This window comes from Nothobranchius furzeri, chromosome 3, assembly GCF_043380555.1.
Source record: "Nothobranchius furzeri strain GRZ-AD chromosome 3, NfurGRZ-RIMD1, whole genome shotgun sequence".
Classification (NCBI taxonomy): domain Eukaryota; kingdom Metazoa; phylum Chordata; class Actinopteri; order Cyprinodontiformes; family Nothobranchiidae; genus Nothobranchius; species Nothobranchius furzeri.
Genome location: NC_091743.1, coordinates 47,961,501 through 47,980,520, shown reverse-complemented (window position 1 = coordinate 47,980,520; position 19,020 = coordinate 47,961,501). Strand labels below are relative to the sequence as shown.

General features: G+C 43.5%; 1 protein-coding gene across 1 annotated transcript in view; it reads right to left on the bottom strand.

Annotated features, from left to right (window-relative positions):
* Window positions 1–19,020, bottom strand: part of col7a1 (collagen, type VII, alpha 1) — a 103,787-nt gene that overhangs the window by 65,245 nt on the left and 19,522 nt on the right. Inside the window, exons 16-60 of the mRNA XM_070549245.1 lie at window positions 18,858–19,004; window positions 18,552–18,674; window positions 18,125–18,391; window positions 17,876–18,019; window positions 17,223–17,354; window positions 16,638–16,784; window positions 16,358–16,495; window positions 16,125–16,274; window positions 15,910–16,046; window positions 15,669–15,795; window positions 15,442–15,585; window positions 15,033–15,202; window positions 13,565–13,606; window positions 13,424–13,450; window positions 13,271–13,315; window positions 13,023–13,142; window positions 12,876–12,947; window positions 12,763–12,798; window positions 12,631–12,684; window positions 12,465–12,539; window positions 12,166–12,279; window positions 10,907–10,933; window positions 10,763–10,816; window positions 10,600–10,671; window positions 10,462–10,521; window positions 10,127–10,162; window positions 10,003–10,047; window positions 7,821–7,856; window positions 7,691–7,735; window positions 5,765–5,800; window positions 5,590–5,625; window positions 5,440–5,472; window positions 5,288–5,359; window positions 5,150–5,212; window positions 5,014–5,049; window positions 4,857–4,937; window positions 2,248–2,283; window positions 2,073–2,117; window positions 1,894–1,965; window positions 1,718–1,762; window positions 1,605–1,640; window positions 1,434–1,475; window positions 1,209–1,289; window positions 1,033–1,068; window positions 883–918 (exon numbers count right to left, since the gene is read on the bottom strand). Of these exons, the coding sequence (XP_070405346.1) occupies window positions 883–918; window positions 1,033–1,068; window positions 1,209–1,289; window positions 1,434–1,475; window positions 1,605–1,640; window positions 1,718–1,762; window positions 1,894–1,965; window positions 2,073–2,117; window positions 2,248–2,283; window positions 4,857–4,937; window positions 5,014–5,049; window positions 5,150–5,212; window positions 5,288–5,359; window positions 5,440–5,472; window positions 5,590–5,625; window positions 5,765–5,800; window positions 7,691–7,735; window positions 7,821–7,856; window positions 10,003–10,047; window positions 10,127–10,162; window positions 10,462–10,521; window positions 10,600–10,671; window positions 10,763–10,816; window positions 10,907–10,933; window positions 12,166–12,279; window positions 12,465–12,539; window positions 12,631–12,684; window positions 12,763–12,798; window positions 12,876–12,947; window positions 13,023–13,142; window positions 13,271–13,315; window positions 13,424–13,450; window positions 13,565–13,606; window positions 15,033–15,202; window positions 15,442–15,585; window positions 15,669–15,795; window positions 15,910–16,046; window positions 16,125–16,274; window positions 16,358–16,495; window positions 16,638–16,784; window positions 17,223–17,354; window positions 17,876–18,019; window positions 18,125–18,391; window positions 18,552–18,674; window positions 18,858–19,004 (3,572 nt within the window). The remainder of the gene's footprint in view (window positions 1–882; window positions 919–1,032; window positions 1,069–1,208; window positions 1,290–1,433; window positions 1,476–1,604; window positions 1,641–1,717; window positions 1,763–1,893; window positions 1,966–2,072; window positions 2,118–2,247; window positions 2,284–4,856; window positions 4,938–5,013; window positions 5,050–5,149; window positions 5,213–5,287; window positions 5,360–5,439; window positions 5,473–5,589; window positions 5,626–5,764; window positions 5,801–7,690; window positions 7,736–7,820; window positions 7,857–10,002; window positions 10,048–10,126; window positions 10,163–10,461; window positions 10,522–10,599; window positions 10,672–10,762; window positions 10,817–10,906; window positions 10,934–12,165; window positions 12,280–12,464; window positions 12,540–12,630; window positions 12,685–12,762; window positions 12,799–12,875; window positions 12,948–13,022; window positions 13,143–13,270; window positions 13,316–13,423; window positions 13,451–13,564; window positions 13,607–15,032; window positions 15,203–15,441; window positions 15,586–15,668; window positions 15,796–15,909; window positions 16,047–16,124; window positions 16,275–16,357; window positions 16,496–16,637; window positions 16,785–17,222; window positions 17,355–17,875; window positions 18,020–18,124; window positions 18,392–18,551; window positions 18,675–18,857; window positions 19,005–19,020) is intronic.

Here is a 19,020-nt window from a genome sequence, read left to right as displayed (position 1 = left end):
ATGAATTGCTGAAGTTTTGAAAACTAGTTTTGAATAAAACTTGAAGAATAACCGGCAATCGCGTGCTCATTTTAAGAGGTCTTTCATATTTTATAACATGCTTTTTGATATAATGGTTTACAAGCACAAAAGGGTCATTTATTAGAGTACTCCATTAATCGATAAAAGATTCGATAGAGTACTCGATTACAAAAACATTCTACAGCTGCAGCCCCGCTGTTGGCTAAACTAAATCAGGCTAGTTCTAAAGTGGATTGTTGTTGGAGTGTTTGTGGCTCAGTGGGTAGAGAGGTCACCTGACTGGGAGATCAGTGGTGAAATGTCAGCTTCAACGTCACATAATGAAGCCTCTCATGGGACAAACCATAGATATGCATGTGTGTGTGTGTGTGTGTGTGTGTGTGTGTGTGTGTGTGTGTGTGTGTGTGTGTGTGTGTGTGTGTGTGTGTGTGTGTGTGTGTGTGTTTGTGTGAACATAGCTATGTGTGTGTGCATGTGTACTTGTGTGTGTACGTGTGTGTGCATTACAAATGCAGCCCATTCACCATTTGTCTCATAACTAATCACGGTTTGTCGTTATGGAGCTCGTTTGGTTACTAAACAGGCAGTGGATAGATCTACACCTTTGGTCTAGCTGAACCATTGTTTTAGCAGAAACCCACTTCAAAAATGTTTAGAATGTTTGTGTCCAATAAACTGACAAGATCAACAAATAACAGAAATTATTGGGTTTTTTTACTTTAAAGGTGTATTCTACTGCAGATCAACAGGACACGGTTTTATTTATGTAGACAGTTTGAATCCATTCAGGATTTCTACTTTCTTTCTTTTTTACTGACATTTTTAAATAAAATGAAAGAGTCACACTGATAAGTTGCAAACCTTCTCTCCTGGTCCACCCCTTTCTCCTGCATCACCCTGGATTTGTTACACAACAGCAGCATGTTAGCATATTTGACATACAGCAAGATGATTTAGTTACTGTCCAGTGTCTGCTGCTCTCATGAGGACTAATGCAGAGAGGATACTCACTTTTGTGCCTGTGGGTCCTCGTGGTCCCTCTGGACCCTTTAGCAGAGAGAAAGAACAAGAAGTCACGGATGCTGATCAGTCATGCAAAGCAAATCTACACAGAAAGGAGTTGCATACAGATGCATTTACAGTGGAGTGGAGGATTAGTTGTCCATTAAAGCATTTACAGAACTCACTCTCAGGCCTGCAGCTCCAGGAGTCCCAGCCTCGCCTTTCTGACCTTTGCTGCCATGTTCTCCCGGGTCGCCAGCATCGCCCTGGGGATCACAACATCACAGCTTTTTTTAGCCACCCAGCCCAATTATTTACATTTGATTTCAGTTTTATGGTTTGTTTGTATTGCAGTGCCGACAGGATGATTAATGTGCAGTGATACAAAAATGAAAATGAAACACGTTTACCTTTTCTCCTCTCCCGCCTTTCAGCAGTGCCTGAGAATCAGCCTGTTGAAAAGCAAACACGAGGAATGACACGTTGCTTTGCCTCCTCTGGGTTCTCAGAGATAAAAACATTCATTCACAGCAAGAACATGATAAAAACACGTGTTTGGGTTAGCTCAGTTGCAGGCCTACCAATTTTCCCGGTGGTCCCGGAGGCCCCTGAGGTCCCTAATAGGGGAAAGTAAAATGTGAGTTCAGATCTAAAGCTATGCGGGAAATTTGACAAATAAAAGAAGACAGCATGCCTGCTCTCCTTTCTCCCCCCTCGGTCCAGCAGTTCCAGGGCTGCCCTGGAATCGAACACAGATCAATAAAGTTGCAGAGTGGCCGACCTTCCTCACCTGTCCCCCGGCCTCGGTGCAGTTACACAAGAGCCTATTGAAAAGCTGTCTTTGCGATGAAACATAAAGGAGTCTCTCACATTTCGTCCGTGCTCTCCCGGATCTCCCATGTCTCCTTTCTCTCCCGGTCGTCCAGGCTGACCAGCCAGCCCCTGAGTGGGCAGTCGACAACACGGTGTTTGTTAACTGAATTTGAAGTTACTTGGCAGCTTTAAAGTTTTAACGTGACATCTGAACAAAAAATAAAAAAATGGCCTACCCTCAACCCTCTTTCTCCTGCCTTCCCTGGAGGTCCCGTTTCACCCTGAAAAACAATAAAACTGCAGGTGGGCACACTGATGGTTCTTCAAACATCGTATCAAAATACTTTTTTTTAATTTTAGACTGAACAAAAAAAACTTACTAAAGACCAGGAAACACAGATGTATACTCACAGGTGTGCCCTCATCCCCTTTGTCTCCTTTCTCTCCCTATAAAACAGGAATGACCATGAATGAATATTGCCACCAACAAGCTGAGTGTGCAGAAACGAGTCGTTTTTACCTCTGAATTATCACCTTTAGAAAGAGATGCATGTTGGAAGGAATAGAAAAGAGCTCAACATGATTATCACTTTTCATCGCATCAATGATGGACTTTAACTCAGGTTTAGAAAACCAAACTCTAAAATAAAGTCTGTTCCACTCCAGTACAGTAGGTGGCGACGTGCACCTTTTCATGTTGGATAGTCCCAACCCACCGCCCCACCTAGTGGACACTTATGTTGTGTAATGTCTGAAGTCTGTTGCATCTCTGTCTGAGGTGTTTTTTTTTTTTTTTTTTTTTTTTTTGCAGAGCAAAGCTGCCCTCCTTGTGGAGGGCAGCTCTGAAGTGCCTTTTTATCCCTCCACCTGAACCAATCCTCATGTAAACCCCTCTTATCTCTATTAAGGTAGCGCGACTCAGGGTTGCGAATGACCACAATCACCAATTCTTGTCAAGTGTCTTGCCCATGCATGTCTGATCTCTGAACTGTGTGTACTGAAACTCTAATTTCCCTCTGGGATTAATAAAGTATCTTTGATTTGATTGATTTGATTCTTCCATTTAGCTTGTTGCATCACAAGCAGTAAGCAGAGGCGGGAGTGAAGCAGGATAGAAACAATGACTGAAGGAATGTGCAACAACAACGCTGCAGTACAGCTGCACGCGTACGCACTGTCCTGTTTTATGGCGTTATGCGTGTTGCTTTGTGATGATGGTCTTGTCAGAAGACCATTTCTGCAATCTCGTCACTTCCAGAGCTCGAGCGTCCCACCGGTTTAGCTTGGCTGACCCGTTTACATGCAGAATGTAATCAGATTGCTACCGCATTGTCTGGATGCTTCAGCTCGATTAAAACCAGCTCGCATTCAGCCAGAGTAACACGTTTACATGCAATTTAAAAAACAAAAATTTAGAGCAATGTGCATGTGAACTCTTTCTACAGTCTGATGTGAATGCACTGACTGAGTGTGATGTGCTGAAATCAGTGATACACTATAAGAAAACAACAACGTAAACTGTTTACAGAGATCAATTTTTTAGGGTAATCAGCAGTAAAAATGTGTTATCACAGAAAAGTTAAATATGTTCTGGCTAGAACACTGTGGGGAGCAACCTGAGGGATTTTTAATAATGTTGTCAGTTACAATATAAGGAATTGAAATGAGAGAACAGAAATGTGGTGTTCAGAAGGAAACCAGAGGGAAACGAGGAGCATCTTTGTTGCTTTGCTTTCACCTGCTTTACAGACAACGTACTTGTGATGGCGCTTCCCACTCCTGGGGCCCGTTACAATGATATGTCAGCTTTAAAGAGTTTAGTTTTATTTGACCCACCCACCTGCTGCCTCTGGACTTTGTTGGCATTTTGGTTTTTCTATCTCTATATTACGCAACTTTTTGCAAGATTTAGAAGAAAATGATTACAAATTTTGAAAAAAAAATAAAGGTTTCCTTAGCTTGTCCAGGTCATGGGGATAGCAGCCCCATCAGAGAAACTCTAAATGTTTACTACCCAGCAGCCAGCTTCACCAATACTGTCCCAAGGCATTCATTGGCAAGCTTGGAGATATAATCCCTCCAGGTCAACCTAGGGACCTGCTCAGAGCAAGCCTGAAAAACATCTCCTCTGGGAGGTGTCCAGGAGGCCTTATGACCAAACACCTGACCTACCTCAGCTGGCTAAAGGGCAGCGTCTCTACTCAGAGTCTCCTAGCCTGGCCACCCTTCAAAGGAAACTCCTTTCTGCCATAGATGGTTTCTAACATTTTTAAGATAGAGTTTTAACGTTGATCTCAGTGACTGCTGGGTTAGAAATTTGACCATATTTGACTCCACTCTGCAACCTTCAGCTGGCCAAAAACTGCACGTGATAGTTTTGTGGAGCGGGTAGGCGTTCTAGGTGCTCTATACCTGCTTTAAGGCTGTTAGCTGTATTGCTAGCAGTTAGCCTTTTCAGTTCATTGATCGTCAGTAAAAAGCACAAGAAGAAAAAGACGAAATTTGCTTTTCAGTTGGCATCGTAGTAGAGCCTGGAAGTGAAGAGTAATATCTTGTGCTGCAAAGCTAAGAGCTAAAACCAGAGTGAACATCGGCGCGGCTTACACTTGTTTGAGGGAACTGAAGGAGGCTACAGGATGAAAGATCCATCAGGGAACACCATTTGCTGCAGTTCCAGCTTAGTGGACCTCCAGCTTCTTCCTGACCATCTCAACGGGGTTCAGGTCGTGAGGCTGTACCGGTTCCTGACATTATTAGACTTATGGTTGACTGTTCAGACATGGCTGACATGTCTTTTAAGTGTGCTTTGGGTCACTGTTGGACTTGTGCTCAGGCTCCCCTCCTCTCAACAGATCTATCAGACTTGCTCCAAAGCTTTCAGACCATTGCACTGTTGCATTTTAACTGCTTGTAAAATTGATCATTTATTTGTAAATTGTAAGAAAATTGTTTTTTTCTTGTCAAAACCAAAGAAATTTCTAATTTCCACTTAACAGTCATGACTAATCAATAAGCCTGACCTGTTTTCCAGGGACACCAGCCTTTCCTGGGACCCCCGGACTTCCATTATCTCCCCTCTCTCCTGTTTCACCTGGTGCTCCCTAAACCACAGTGAAGAAAGGAGTTTAACTATTTATATGAACAGATACCATGACGAGGACTCTGCAGGACTCTCACCTTGGGCCCAGGTCTTCCACTAATTCCAGGTACTCCCTGAGGGAAGAGCAAACATTTTGTTTTATTTCTGGAGGATTTCAGGAGAACAAACGTGTAGATACTGGATTATTCTGGATTTTGCCGTTTTTAAACTCACTCGATCTCCAGGTTCTCCTTTTGATCCAGCAACATCTGAACCTGTACTTGTACCTGGAGGACCCTAGAAGAAGAGAAATGATCTGTTTTAGTGGCATTCATGCAAAAAATATGAAAGTGACATATGGTGGCGGCTCACTTTCTCTCCTCTTTCTCCAGGCTCTCCCTTCTCCCCGCTCAGACCCTGGAGACCCGGCAGGCCTCGTTCCCCCTGTGGGACAGACGGAAAACAGATAAACATCTGCTGAACTCCTCTAGAATAACCACAGGAGCATCAGCTTTGCATCTCACCTGGTCTCCTTTCTTCCCTGGCAAACCTTGAGCCTGAGATGATTAAAAAACATTAAATCATTTACAAACACTGTCATGGATATTAATATCCAAGTGAAAAAGAAAGATAAATAAACAGAGGCAATGATTTTCTCATTTCTGAGAGCTCACACTTCTGCCCGGCTCCCCTCGAGCGCCTTCATTTCCCTGGAAACAGACACGTTGACTTGTTCTCCCATCTTTGCATGAAAACTCATTACCAGGTTATGAAATGTTGATCAAAGAAATCACGTTCCTCCTGACCTGCTGCGCCTTTTGTGATTGCTCCTAATTGTATCATGCTCACCTTTTCTCCTGCCGGTCCACTTGGTCCTGGTAAACCCTGGTTGCAAATAAAAAGAAAAATACATTTAAAGACACTGGTTTGTGACACCTCCTCAAATGTGGCCATTAAAGTGACCGTTAAGCTCTTCGGGTTTATGAACAATAATACTGTAGCTGTTGTGGATGACATTCTGAACAACCTCAGTTTTTGAAAATTTGTGATAAATTTGAACTGGATTGATATGCTAAAGGCTAGTCAACTGTTCTGCTGTTTTAAAACAACTAACCACAAATGCATCTAAAGCTCTTTTTATAAGACACATCATGCCAGCAAACTGGCATAATATTATCGCAGTGTTATGTCTATAAACGCGCCATGCCAGCATGGCGTTGCGTGAATTTTACGGCATTCGTCCCGCCTCGCTTGGTAGTAATATTGCGGTAATGGTCTGTCGTATGCGCCCTGGTGCAACAGAGGCAGATGTCATGATGGCATGGGGAGTTATTGCTGAGCTCCGGCTGGCAAATTTATTGAAAATGAAAGTAAACACAGGCAACAGGGTTTGCTTTTTGAACAAAATCAGCTGAGACGGCAAACTGGAGCGCCACAGCGCTCCACGAGCCTCTCTGTTAGAGCTGAAGCTCAGATCACCAGAGACTGCACAGGGACTGATGGGGACTGTCACCTTCAAGAGCTGCTTGTTAAAAAAAACTTAACGATCACGGCTTCAATCGCAATAAAATGCAAGTTATGTCCAAGATAAACGGAAGTCTGCGGCAGCGCAGAGACCGCCCCATACCCCCTTTATGCCGCCATCACCTAATATTTTATAAAATTGCCAAGACTGCGCCACATTACCGCCACGGTCTGATCTTATAAACAACCTTTATCCTCCCCAGGGAGCCGCGGCAAATCCCGTTTTGCAAACGCTATGGTCCTGTAAAAACAGCTAGTGATTCTAGTCAACTCCACGTTATAAATCTTCATAAAATTGAAAATTTCACCTTACACATTCATTGCAGCTAAAACGTTTGATGCGTGTTGCTAAATTCAGTAGCGGCTCACCCGTAGAGGGTGCTGCCCTCCCTTGGTTCGATTGCAGCTTAACAGCCAATCATATTTGGTTGCTAGGGAGAACTGATAGATTTTTTGGCCATTCATCATTACTTGATGTATTCTTCGTGAGGCGCTGGGCGATTCCGCCCTTGCTACAGTAAAACAGCCAGCTAGCATGTATCTGCCACCTCCCACTCCCTCATTCACACACCCACTGTTGATTATTATAGATAGAACTGTGATCAAAACTGTAGCTGCTGCAATAAGATGTTTATTTGTTCTTGTTTTATGGGCTTAAAAAGTTGAGAAGTTGATATTTTGTTTAATGAAACATCATTTAGGCTTGGGGACACACTGTTAGAGTCAAAATTCAGACTAGAAAACAAACTAAGGACAAAATAAAACATCAAAAAGGACATAAATGAACATTATGGACTGCAGTTGCGTGTTTGGTTGAAAGATGCACACACCATATCCTCATGCATTTATTTTATTGTAGGTTATTCTAATCTAGCACTAAGCTTGATAAATGACTTTTCTCTGAAACTGAAATCTGGAAAAGGGAAAAAAGATGGTTGTTATGAAATTGTATTTATTTTTTAAACTGTTTATATAAATATATATAAAGGATTAGGAGGGGAAATCTTTTGGCTCATCAGCCCCTTCAAGAATTATTTTCACCAGCCGTCACTGCCATAAGATTTTACTCAAATAGTGCAAAGTTCTTTAAAAACAAATATACTTTTGACATTAGAAATCTTTCAATCCACTGAGGTATCCACATACTAGCCATTAGCTTGTTAAGCTCTATTTCACCAAACAGAGGTTGTTCAAGGCGCTAGCAAAGACAGGTAAATAATTAACCCTCTGACACCTCAGTCTGCCACTCACCCTTAAACCCGATGGTCCAGAGGTTCCAGGTTTTCCTGGGTCCCCCTGAGAAAAATAAGTTAAAAAGCAGCCAAGCATCAGCCAAGAGCTTCAGCACCAGTGACGTATACAACCATCACCAGACACTCACCTTCTCCCCAGTCTCACCAGCCGGACCTCGCTCTCCCTGTAAAACACACAAAGGTTCTGATTCTCATCCTATCAGAAAACCGGTCTGGACCTGAAGCAATATCTACCACATAAAGAATCTTGGAGTTTGTGAAACCAAAAGTGAACCCTATCTCCTTGCTGTGCGTTCGTCTTTTTAACACCTTAATCTAACAGCTGAAATGTCTCCCAGCCTTCATTAGTGTCTACATGAGTGATTCATCACTAAATTAAACAAATCAGCTGTGTTCATGATCTAAAACATGCAGGAAACGTGCTGGAAGTACCTCCTCCACCAGGCATGTCAGCTTTACTTTACTAAGTCCAACAGGGACCGGACTGGCACTCTGAAGTTGCAAGTGCGGTATTCTGGCCAAAAAGGGTGGTGGGGGTTTGAGTGACATTTCATTAACCATGTAAAGAGTCATTTTAGCACATACTGGCTCAAGAAAAAGAGTTTAAAAATATTAAAAAGTTGCACTGTATGACTTTAAAATGACTTTTTTTCTTTTTTATCAGAAATCAGAAAAAGCTTTATTGCCAGCGCTCCAGCGAACCAGAGCATAGGAACTTGACTACGCAGCACAGCCTGACCAAGGTTACACACACACATGTAGACAGAACAGATACAGGCAGACCACAAGAGCAGCCATGACGGCGCTCATTTCAATTAGATGAAAAGGGGATTACATGAGGATAAATTGGGGGAGGGAAAAAAAAGGCATACCAGAGTTACTCCCGGCAGGGCGCAGCTTTACTATGCAAAAAAAAAACGCCTCAAACATATAAGCACGAACATCAACAATTCACAACATGAGACACCGAGAGGAAGGCCGGGGGGGGGGGGGGGGGGGTCCTGTTTCCCCAGCGAGAGCAGCCCTGTATGGCACTCATCCACTGTGGCCACAGGTGGCAGGGAGATCGTGGGAGAAGCGCAGAGCACATTGACACCTGCAGTTTGATGACCTCGCCAGGCTGAAGTCCTCCAATCAGAAGGTGTCTGTCTGCATTCCTTCGTGGGGGTTTGTTGTTGGCATTCACAAGGCTGCCATGGCGTCAGATTTGGATAACAAGACTTTGTTTGGGTCAGGCAGAGATAATTTTCCTCTCTGCCTTCAAGTCTGTAACTGATCATTCAAGTCCTCGAGTGAAGCCAATTCAGGTTTTAAACATCTCCACACCGTCCGGTGACCCTCTTCGAGATGACATCCATTTTGCGCACTAATACCGGTATCGCAGCTAGAACATTGACCAGCTTACGATTCACCTCGAGTAACGTCCCAGTCTGTGAGGTCTCCACACAAACGGTGCTTTCCGTGGGTGCGGGTCGCCCTCCAATCGCTCCCGTCTTCCCACATTTCCAGAAAACCAGATATCCTCCCACTCCAATCAAAAGAAATCCAGTGATCATCAGGCCAAACATCCACACATCTTTGACATCCTCAATGGACAACTGGGAGAGGCATACGATCCTCCATTCTTTCCAGGAATCGAGCGTATACCCCACCGGGTGTGTCCCTTGCGGGCAAGTGGGAGCCCTAGCTCCGTTCTCATCGTTGAAAAAATCTTATCAATTGCGTTGAATGACCAATTAATTCAATCCATTTCTAAAAAAAAAGGGATTTTCAGGAGAAGTGCAGAGAAGCGCTCTGTGGGCAGACAGGACAAAGAGCCTTGGGAAAGAAAGATGAGGGAGCAAAAAGGGAAGCGTCTGTACCCTGCGAGTGCCAGAAGAAGAGGTGTTTATAGTTTGATTCTTATCTTTTCTTTTCAAAACCACAGTTTTAAATGTCATTACTACACTTTAAATGTTTTTAAAGGTTGTTTTCTGTTTTCAGTACTGAGGAAAAAATTCATATTTATCATTATATTATGTTTGTTTATGATCTCTCAGAAAGACATGTCCCCATGTGTGCGTAGTTTACTGCCATTGAACAATAAATGTTAAACTAACGACTCTTTAAGGTTTCAAACTGTCTCCACTCACTTCTCAAAGAGGATTAAGACAGTAATGAAGTGACCGTCTGACTGTGAGTCATCTCCGTTCAGGAGACAATAGCTGGAGCTGCTTCTGTGTGTTTGAACATGGATCACCGTCATCGTGCAGCTGGTGGAAACGCGTTCAGACGGGCCCTAACTTGACCTTCTCACATCAACAGACTCACCCTGTCTCCTCGTGTCCCCGGCTCACCCGGCTGTCCTCGATCACCCTGTCCACAAAAAATAAACACAAAAAAAAACAGGTTAATCTTTTAATTCACATCTCTGAACAAAGTTTTTTTTTCTTACCTTGCTGCCAATTTCCCCTGCAGGCCCCCGAGGACCCTGAGAAGACAAAAAAGGTGCTTGAATCTAAATGTTTTGAGTCTATCTGAGGTTTCATTTCAGCCTAATAAGGTGTTTGTCTTTTTAATGTGTGAGATTTCTCTTGAGCATGTTTTTATTTTCCACAAATCTGCATCACACATTCCATGATTTATCATTTTTAGTCAGTTTCATTTGCTCATTAGGTGGTTCTGCTAGAGAATGAAATCAAAAGTCTATCGGACTCTGATTGTCCATCACAGATCTGCAGAGCTCATGTTCTTCTCAGGAATTAGCCACATCCCATCAGGATGACCCACCCGGTCACCAGGCTCTCCTTGTTTTCCTGTTGGTCCAGGCAGTCCAACACCTTCATCGCCCTGAAAAACAGCGATGCCTCGTTCATTAAAACACACTCGTGCCTCGTACATTTAGAAACCGGATCCGTCTGTTGATACCTTTTCTCCCTTACTGCCCTGAGGTCCTGAGGGCCCTCTGGCACCCGGAGTCCCAGGAGTCCCTGGAATTCCCTGATAATAAAAATCAATTAGTGAATGCACCACTTACTCCATCTGCATACAAATGCACCTTCTGAATGAAGCAGTGATGGACGGCACTTACAGTAGAGCCCTTGTCTCCCTTCACGGCCACCCCACTTCCGACTCCTGGAAGTCCCTGTCAGCAAAGACAGATAAGAGCTGAGGATAATTACACTCACCTGCTTCACAGGATATTCCTGCACTGAGACAAGTTGGTGTGGCTCACCCTCTCCCCTGGGCTGCCTTTATCTCCCTGAGGGGGAAGAAAGAAAAAGAGTGATGCTTAATGAGGAAAAAGGCCAGAAAAAGCTGATTATTTGTTCCTGTTTAGTTTGAGCTTATAATAATAATAATAATAATAATAATAATACATTTTATTCAAAAGCGCCTTTCAGAACACCCAAGGTCACTTGACAGAAAATACGTTCAGAAAATACATTAAAACAACAATAAAACCACAATAAAACGCAAAGAAGAAAAAACAAAGAGAGAAACAGTTCAATAAAATCAGAGGTCATGGGCAGATTTAAACATATGTGTTTTGAGTTTGGTTTTGAAAAGGGTACAACTGTTGATGTTCCTGATGTCTGGGGACAGTGAGTTCCAGAGACGGGGAGCAGAGCGGCTGAAAGCTCTGCTCCCCATGGTAGTGAGATGGGCAGAAGGAACAGCAAGATGGATGGAAGAAGAAGATCTGAGAGAACGGGAGGGGGTGTAAATACTTATAAGGTCTGAGATATATGGAGGAGAGAGGTTGTGGATTGCTTTGAAGGTATGGAGGAGAATTTTGAAGATGGACCTGAATTTAACTGGGCGCCAGTGAAGCTGCTGGAGAACCGGGGTGATGTGTTGAAAGAAAGGGGTTCTGGTGATAATACGGGTGTCTTGAATATTTGACTGAGCTGATAAATAAAACAGTAAATGCAGAACAAACTGCAACTTTATTTTAGATATTTTACATATTTAGATGAAATGTTGGCCAAAAACATGAAACTTCTGTTTTAATGTGAATAACTTTCTGCTATATGGGGTTATATAAGGTCAACATGAAACAGCTGCTAAAACAGTAACTAAAGGCTCAAAAACGTCCACGTTTTAAACTTCAGCTGTGAAACTTTAAAGAACCACAGTCATCAAGCCCACTAACGTCCTATATAATTATATTTAAACACAATTTAAATGATTTCTTTTTTAGAGCATCAGCTGTGAGGATGAATGAAGAAACTAACTGGAAGCTCAATACCACCACCAGGTGCACGGTGCTAACAACAGCACTTTCACCCTTATTTACTCATTTATAGAAAATCTGAATGAAAATATCCTAACATTAACACATCGATTTATTTTAATAACCAAAGTTCTCCCATAAAGACGATCACATTTAACTGTTTAAATAAAACTCCCAGATTGAGGTTATACGTGTGAAAGTTTCCGGATCTAGAGTCAGTTTTTCTCCTTTCTAGACTCAAAGAGATGGAGGCAAACCTTGATGGAAAGTCCTGGTGTTCCTGGTATTCCTGGACGCCCATCCTGACCCCGCATTCCTGGAACTCCTGAAGATCCTTTGTCCCCGTCGCTGCCCGGTCGGCCTGGATTCCCCTGAATGTGAGACACAGCGAGTGATAATTCCTCTCCCTTATGACAATTTCCCAACCCTACAGAGCTTTCTGGTGCTGATGCACCTCATCAGAGTGTGGTGCGTTTGACTGGGAGCGTAACAGATTATCGAAAATGTCACCGGTGACTGTGATTCCCTCTGAATCTTGGCTGTATTGTTTTCTCACCGGTATTCCAGGGATTCCCGGTTCTCCTTTCCTTCCTGGAAGCCCCCCACCAGACAAAGTTGAGCCCGGCTCACCCTGTCACATCATCAAAACACAAAGCTAATCATCTCAAATCTGCACGAATGTTGTTCGTTACAAAGTGAATACGTTTGGTGTTTCACCTCACCCTTTCACCTTTATCTCCCTTTGGTCCCGGTGACCCCGATCCTCCAGGTTCACCCTAAAAACAACAGATAAAACCATTTCCTGCTCCATTCAGACATCTGCTGGGTGGTCTTCAGGTAAGAGGGTTACTCACTGCGCTTCCTCTGACTCCAGGCAGGCCTTGTGAACCCTTTGGGAGAAATAAAAAGCTTGGAATGTGTCATTTTTGCACCACATCAGGAGTTTGTGAATTCCAGCTCTACTTACCGGGACACCTGCATTTCCAGGAGCACCTGGTCGTCCTGGCAACCCTGGATTTCCATCAATACCAGGAAAACCCTAAACCAAAGCACGATGATTTTATATGGACTAGGAACTTTAGGCTGCTGGCCGATCCTCTTGTTTGTTACTTACTCTCTCTCCCTTCTCTCCTTTTACCCCCAGGTCGGGGTCGAAGGTGATCGATTGTCCGGGTGGTCCAGGTCGTCCTTCGGGACCCCTGGGACCTTCCCTCCCAGGTAAACCATCACGACCCTTCGCCATGTTAAAATGAGTGGGCACACTGCTTTAATTTACTATAATTATGCATTTTTGCAAAAACAGCAAAACATTTTTTACAGTGCATCTTCTATTCATTAAGATCACTCTAATAATTGACTCACAGGCTCCCCCTTGCGTCCATCTGTGCCATCTCTGCCTCTCTCACCCTGTGGATTGAAACTCTTTAACTTCTTGTGCTTGGCTACCATGATGGGGAATGCTGGTACATTTTGATGTCACAAAACATAAACATGTTAAAGAAATGAACGCTGTACCTTTGGGCCACTTTCACCCTTCTCCCCCTGAGAAACAAGAATTAGACCAAACATTTTCATTTGGAATCCACAAACAAAAGTCTCTTTTTGTCTCTGATCCAGACCAGCTCATTGAACCTGAAGATACAGAGACAAACTCACCTGAGGACACTGCACGGTACACTGGTCTGAACCTGGAGTTACCTAAACAAGGCAGAAAAATACAGTTTATACATCATTTGAAGAAAGAAAAGAACCAAACACGATCTAAAACCCTGCAGTAACCCTGCCAGGCCTTTAGGTGGCGCTGTGACAAAAAGTATGAGAAAACACAAGTGGAGCATCTCTTCTTATGTTTGATGCACATGAAGGGTCAGAGGTGTGGCTGTGACATCATAGTTTTCACGAGGTTGTGTTTGGTTGTTTACATACAATTCTGGATAATGTTGAATTATATGCTAATGTGCTAAAGTGCTAATGTGCTAATTTTCCAGTAACACACCGTTTCAGATTGATGCTGGGCAGAAACAACAAACTTAATAACAAAACACCATTGCCTTGTGGACGGCATTTATTTTAGAACATTTTAGGTGGATTTGTTGCACATTTTAAAGCCTGACTCAGTCCCAACTTGTTTTTCTGATATAAATATTTTAACACTTTAAATACATGCAGCTTTATTCTATGCATTGTTCAAATTTAAAGGGGAACTATTATGCAAATATGATAAGTTTTTGTATCTCTGTGCTGCTGTATGGGTTTCTACTGCCGCTATAAACACTCCAAATAAACAGTCTATCTGTTTTCTGTCAGTTTTTGATCATAATCATTTTTATATTTTGGGGGAAATTATGGGATTATAGGTTACATGGGGTGATTTTAACCTGTAAAGCACTTTGAGCCGTATTTTTGTACATGAAAAGTGCTATACAAATAAAGTTTGATTGATTGTTTGATTTAGAAATTATATGCCTCAAATTAGCTGTTTTACAAATGTGCATAGATCTCCTCTCCTCTGTCGAGTCCACCAAACATTTGCAGGATTCCAAATTTTTGTTGACCAAGATGGAGAAAGAGAATGCTGGAAGGACTGTGCTTCTCGCCCACCCAGACGAGTTTGCTGGCTGCAGGGAGAGAAGTTTGCTTTTTTGCTTAAACTGCTACGCCACTCGACTCCACAAACTAAGCAGAAAACGGCAAGTGGATGGGGAAGCACTCACGGTGAGATGCAGAGCAGAAAGAACCGGAGCGTAACTCCTAGCCGCAATTGGCCAAATCCAAGTCACTGGTTCAGTGTGTTTGGTCGGTGCAGCTTGGTTTAAGCTGGGACTCCACTGAGAGCCAATGAAATTACACAGCACAACTCACCAGCACTTGCATGTGACAGTGTACTTAACGCTGTTGGAAAAGATAGAAGGAATGTGATCTGGAATTGCCCATTTTTACTGCGATAAAAACCCAGCCAAGTAAAATTATTAGAAAAAATGTCCCGACAATCAGAGGATGAGTGGGCGTGGTCAGCAACAGCTTGTTTTCCTTACAGTGACAGAGCTCTGACGACTCATGGGAGAAGGATTTTATGCAAAAGCTTCGTGAACATGTTTGACTGTTAATCCAGATTATTTCTCACCTCTGGTATTCTGGCGATCCCACAAAGCAGGTCTGCCAGTTCAGCGTGTAGAGTGTTCAGCTGAGCTGCATTTGGAGCATAAAGGATGTTCTGGGTGCTGCGATCCGTCACCGCCCAACGCAGCTCCTCCCTGTCAGCTTGGTCAATCCCCACAGCTAGCACCGTCACACCTTAACACACACACACACACACACACACACACACACACACACACACACACACACACACACACACACACACACACACACACACACACACACACACACACACAGAGGCTTGTGTGCCACAGATCTAAGGCATTTCTTTGATTTTTGATTGTAACATTGGGTGTTGCATTGTTGTTTAAATTCTGAACAACACTGCTGCAGCTAAACAGAGAATTATTGATGACTGATGTGCCGCTTCATACCTGTAGATCTTAGACTGTTTGCTGCGAGGGTCAGATTGTCCGCTGATTTTCTGTCAGCGATGATGACGACGGCTCCAGGCACCCGAGGCCTCCGTCCAGCTGACAAGCTCAGAAGGGCCTGACGGGTGAATGTCAACGCCTCACCTAAAAGAGAAAAGAGCTGGCGTCACAACTTCCATGATGCAATAGTTAATGTTGACACAAAAAGAACAGGAAAAAAGACTGACCAATGTTATTTCCTGGGCTTTCATCAAAGGGTATAGACCCGAGCTCTTGGAGCAGGGTGTCAGATCTGTCGTGGTAGTTGAGCCGGAACCCAATTTTGGGTCTGATGCCATAAACCACAACCCCAACCTCAGAAATAAAAACAAAATTCTTATTTTTTGCTTTAAAACGAGAGACCTTTAACTCAAATCTTAGAATTGTCAAACTTGTCATGCTTCAATTTTATCATTCTTGCAAAAGTACCTGTGAGTCACGGGCTCCGATAGTGGCGAGTGACCCCGCTGCACTCAGGAGGAGTTCCCGCAGCGGTCTCGCCAAATTGGTTCGGTCAGTAGATGCAGGCAGCAGAAACACCACATCCAGCCGTCCACCGAGACACACTGCAGAGAAAACAGCCTGGAAAGGTGAGTAAACAGCAGGTGCTAACAGGAACGTGATGGATTATGGGCGTGTGTTACCAGTGCGTTCATCTATAAAGGTCTCTCCTGCCAATCCAGAGGAAAAGGAGGGCTGTATGGTGAATCTGTATCGGCGGCCCAGACGCAGACCGCCCACCAGGTAGGAGGTGGACAACGCCGGCAGAGCGACAGACAAACCACGACCAATATCTGACAGGATCATAGATAAAACCCATTCTAACCAAATGTCTAAATGTACAATTATAGGCTAAAATTGTGAACTGATTTCTCACCTGTCTCTTCCTTCCAGTGGAGAACATACCCTGTGGCACCTGGAAGATAAGCCCAACCAAGCCGAACAGAATTCTGGGTAACTTCTGTCACTCGTAACGTTGTGGTTGGCAGTGAGGGAGGAGGTGTATCAAAACCAGCTGTTTTAATAAACACAATGATGTTGGCATGTTTAATGGTGACACAGTAATATTGGTGGTTTAAAAGATTTGACAATATTCATGATTTATATGAACTTCTGCTCGGGGAAGTTTCCTCAGACTGCACAAACACAGGACTCACGAGTGGTGATGCTGACAGAAACGGGCGGCCCCTCTGTGTTGTCAACCAAAGCCATGACCTGCACCTCATACTCAGCTCCAGTGTCAAGCTGGTCCAGTTCCATCGTTGTCAAACTTCCACCTACCAACTGGCTCCTCTCTTCCCCACCTACACAAAAACATAAGAGTCTAACTTCATAAGTTCTTAAGGGTCTTTGCTGGTCAATAGCCCAGTTCTGCAGAGCATGCATTAGAGAAGAGCTTCATTTAAGCACCACCACAGAAGAATATTGGTCTGGTCCGTTGGGGCAGCATTCGGCCCAGCTGCAGAGTTCTGCTGTGAGGGCTCCAGACAGAAACTTGGCATCAGAGTAACGTTTCCTTACGCAGTGTGGTACTAGAGGAGGTCAGTGAAGTGGATATGAGCTGGGGTGTGAGTGTTTGTGAAGGATATAGATTTACTGTCAGACAGGAAACAAGTTTCTTAGTTTAATAGAGTTTGTCTAGGACTTCGTTTTACCTGTAAGAAAGGAATCCAAGTTTTGGGGAAGTCGAATAAAAAGTGATAGATACCAGAAATAAAAAGTCAACTGGAAAAAATAATCACCATCTCTTCTTTTCCAAGAGACTCGATAAGCTGTTGCTCCCTGCACACCAACCCAAGTGACTCTAACGACCTTTCCTGGGGACTCGTGGACTTGCAAAGACGTCACAGTTCCAACATATGTCAGACTTTTTTCTGCAAGTTGGAACAAAACAAAATTCAATAGCATGTTGAGCAGATCTTATTGGATTTTACAGTAGACCTACTCTTAAAAACACCAATGCTGGGCATGGTAATCTGAAGGGGTTCAAATGAAGGCAAATGAACTTCTTTGGTTCTGTGAAGACGTTTCACTTCTCATGCGAGGAGCTTTGTTGACTCTGACTGGAATACGGGAGAGTCAAGCTTATAAACTGTAGTTATCTGTTGTTGCTTAACGAGCAGAAACTACCTATGAATGCCCCCTTTCTACCCCCTGATGAGTCGTTGGAGTCGTTAGCTTCTATTGTGTGGAAATTGTTGTATTGATTAGATGCAGAAGACTGTCTAGGCCCTCCCATTTTCCAGTCAGCATTGACAACGCTCCTAGGATGAGAAGTGAAATGTCTTCAAGAAACCAACAAAAGTCCATTTGCCTTCATTCGAACCCCTTTGGGTTACCATGACCTGGATGACTGAGAACCATCGCCAGTTATTGGAAACATTCTTTGAATTACCTGTCCTGACATTTAGAACAGAACGGGTTCCCTCTCGAGAACCAATCAGAGGAGAAACGTGGATAGTGTACGCTGAATTTGGCTGAAGTCCATCAATGGTGTAGGAGGAGACATTATCAGCAACAATATCAGTCGTTTCAGCTTCTGCATAAAAAACAAAAGATGTCTTCACACTCATCTTTTCCTAATCCTAAGGCGTGTGTATCTGAAACACTCCTAAAGGATTATTCCTAAATTATATGTCCATACCATCATCAAGACGCCATGTGATCTTATATCCTGTCGCCCTGGAAACAGGTGACCATGCAAGGCGTATCGCCCGGGATGAGATTTCTGTGATGCGAAGTCCAGCCAAAGCCCCGGTAATGGGATTAGTCCGCGTAGTCAGCGTGACGGCCTCTCCGACACGCTGATCAACAATAGCTGCAACGCCAATTACCAGGGCTTCATCCGGCTGCAGGTTGTCTATAGTGAAAGTTGCATCCTCGGCTCCAAGAAGAGGAGACTGATCCACCTCTGCAGAGCGGAAAATATTATAAGTGCCCGAGAAAATGAGTGCAAGGCTCAAATCAGATGAATCCATACATACGAACTCTCAGTCTGAAGCTGGTTTTGTAAAGGTTCATTTAAAACCTAAAATGTACAGGATCCTTTAAATGATGCTCATGTTTCTTACTGTTGCCTTGTGTCCATGTAACCCTGTACCCTGTTGCCCCAGTAACGCCTTCCCAGGCAATGCGAACGCGCCGACTGTTAATGTTTGTCACTCTGAGATTGGTCACTCTTCCTACACCTTCTTCTGCAACAAAATGACAAAAGGATGAAAACAAAGTACAGTCAGGTCCTTATGAACTCAGGAAAAGCACTAACTCGTGAACCAGGTGATCCTACCTACACATACGATATTTACAGGTGATGAAAAAAACTGGAAAAGTAAAAAAAATATTAAAAAACTCCAAGTGATGATTAAAGATCAGCTCACCTGATTTGATGAAGACGGTCACGGGGTTCCCTTCAAACTCTCCCACTACTGCTGTGACACTGATGCCATATGACACGCCCCCTATCAGGTCCCTGAGGTCAAGGGTCGTTTGATCTCCAGGGATAATTTGGATATTTTCTGTTCCATCTGACATGCAGAAAAA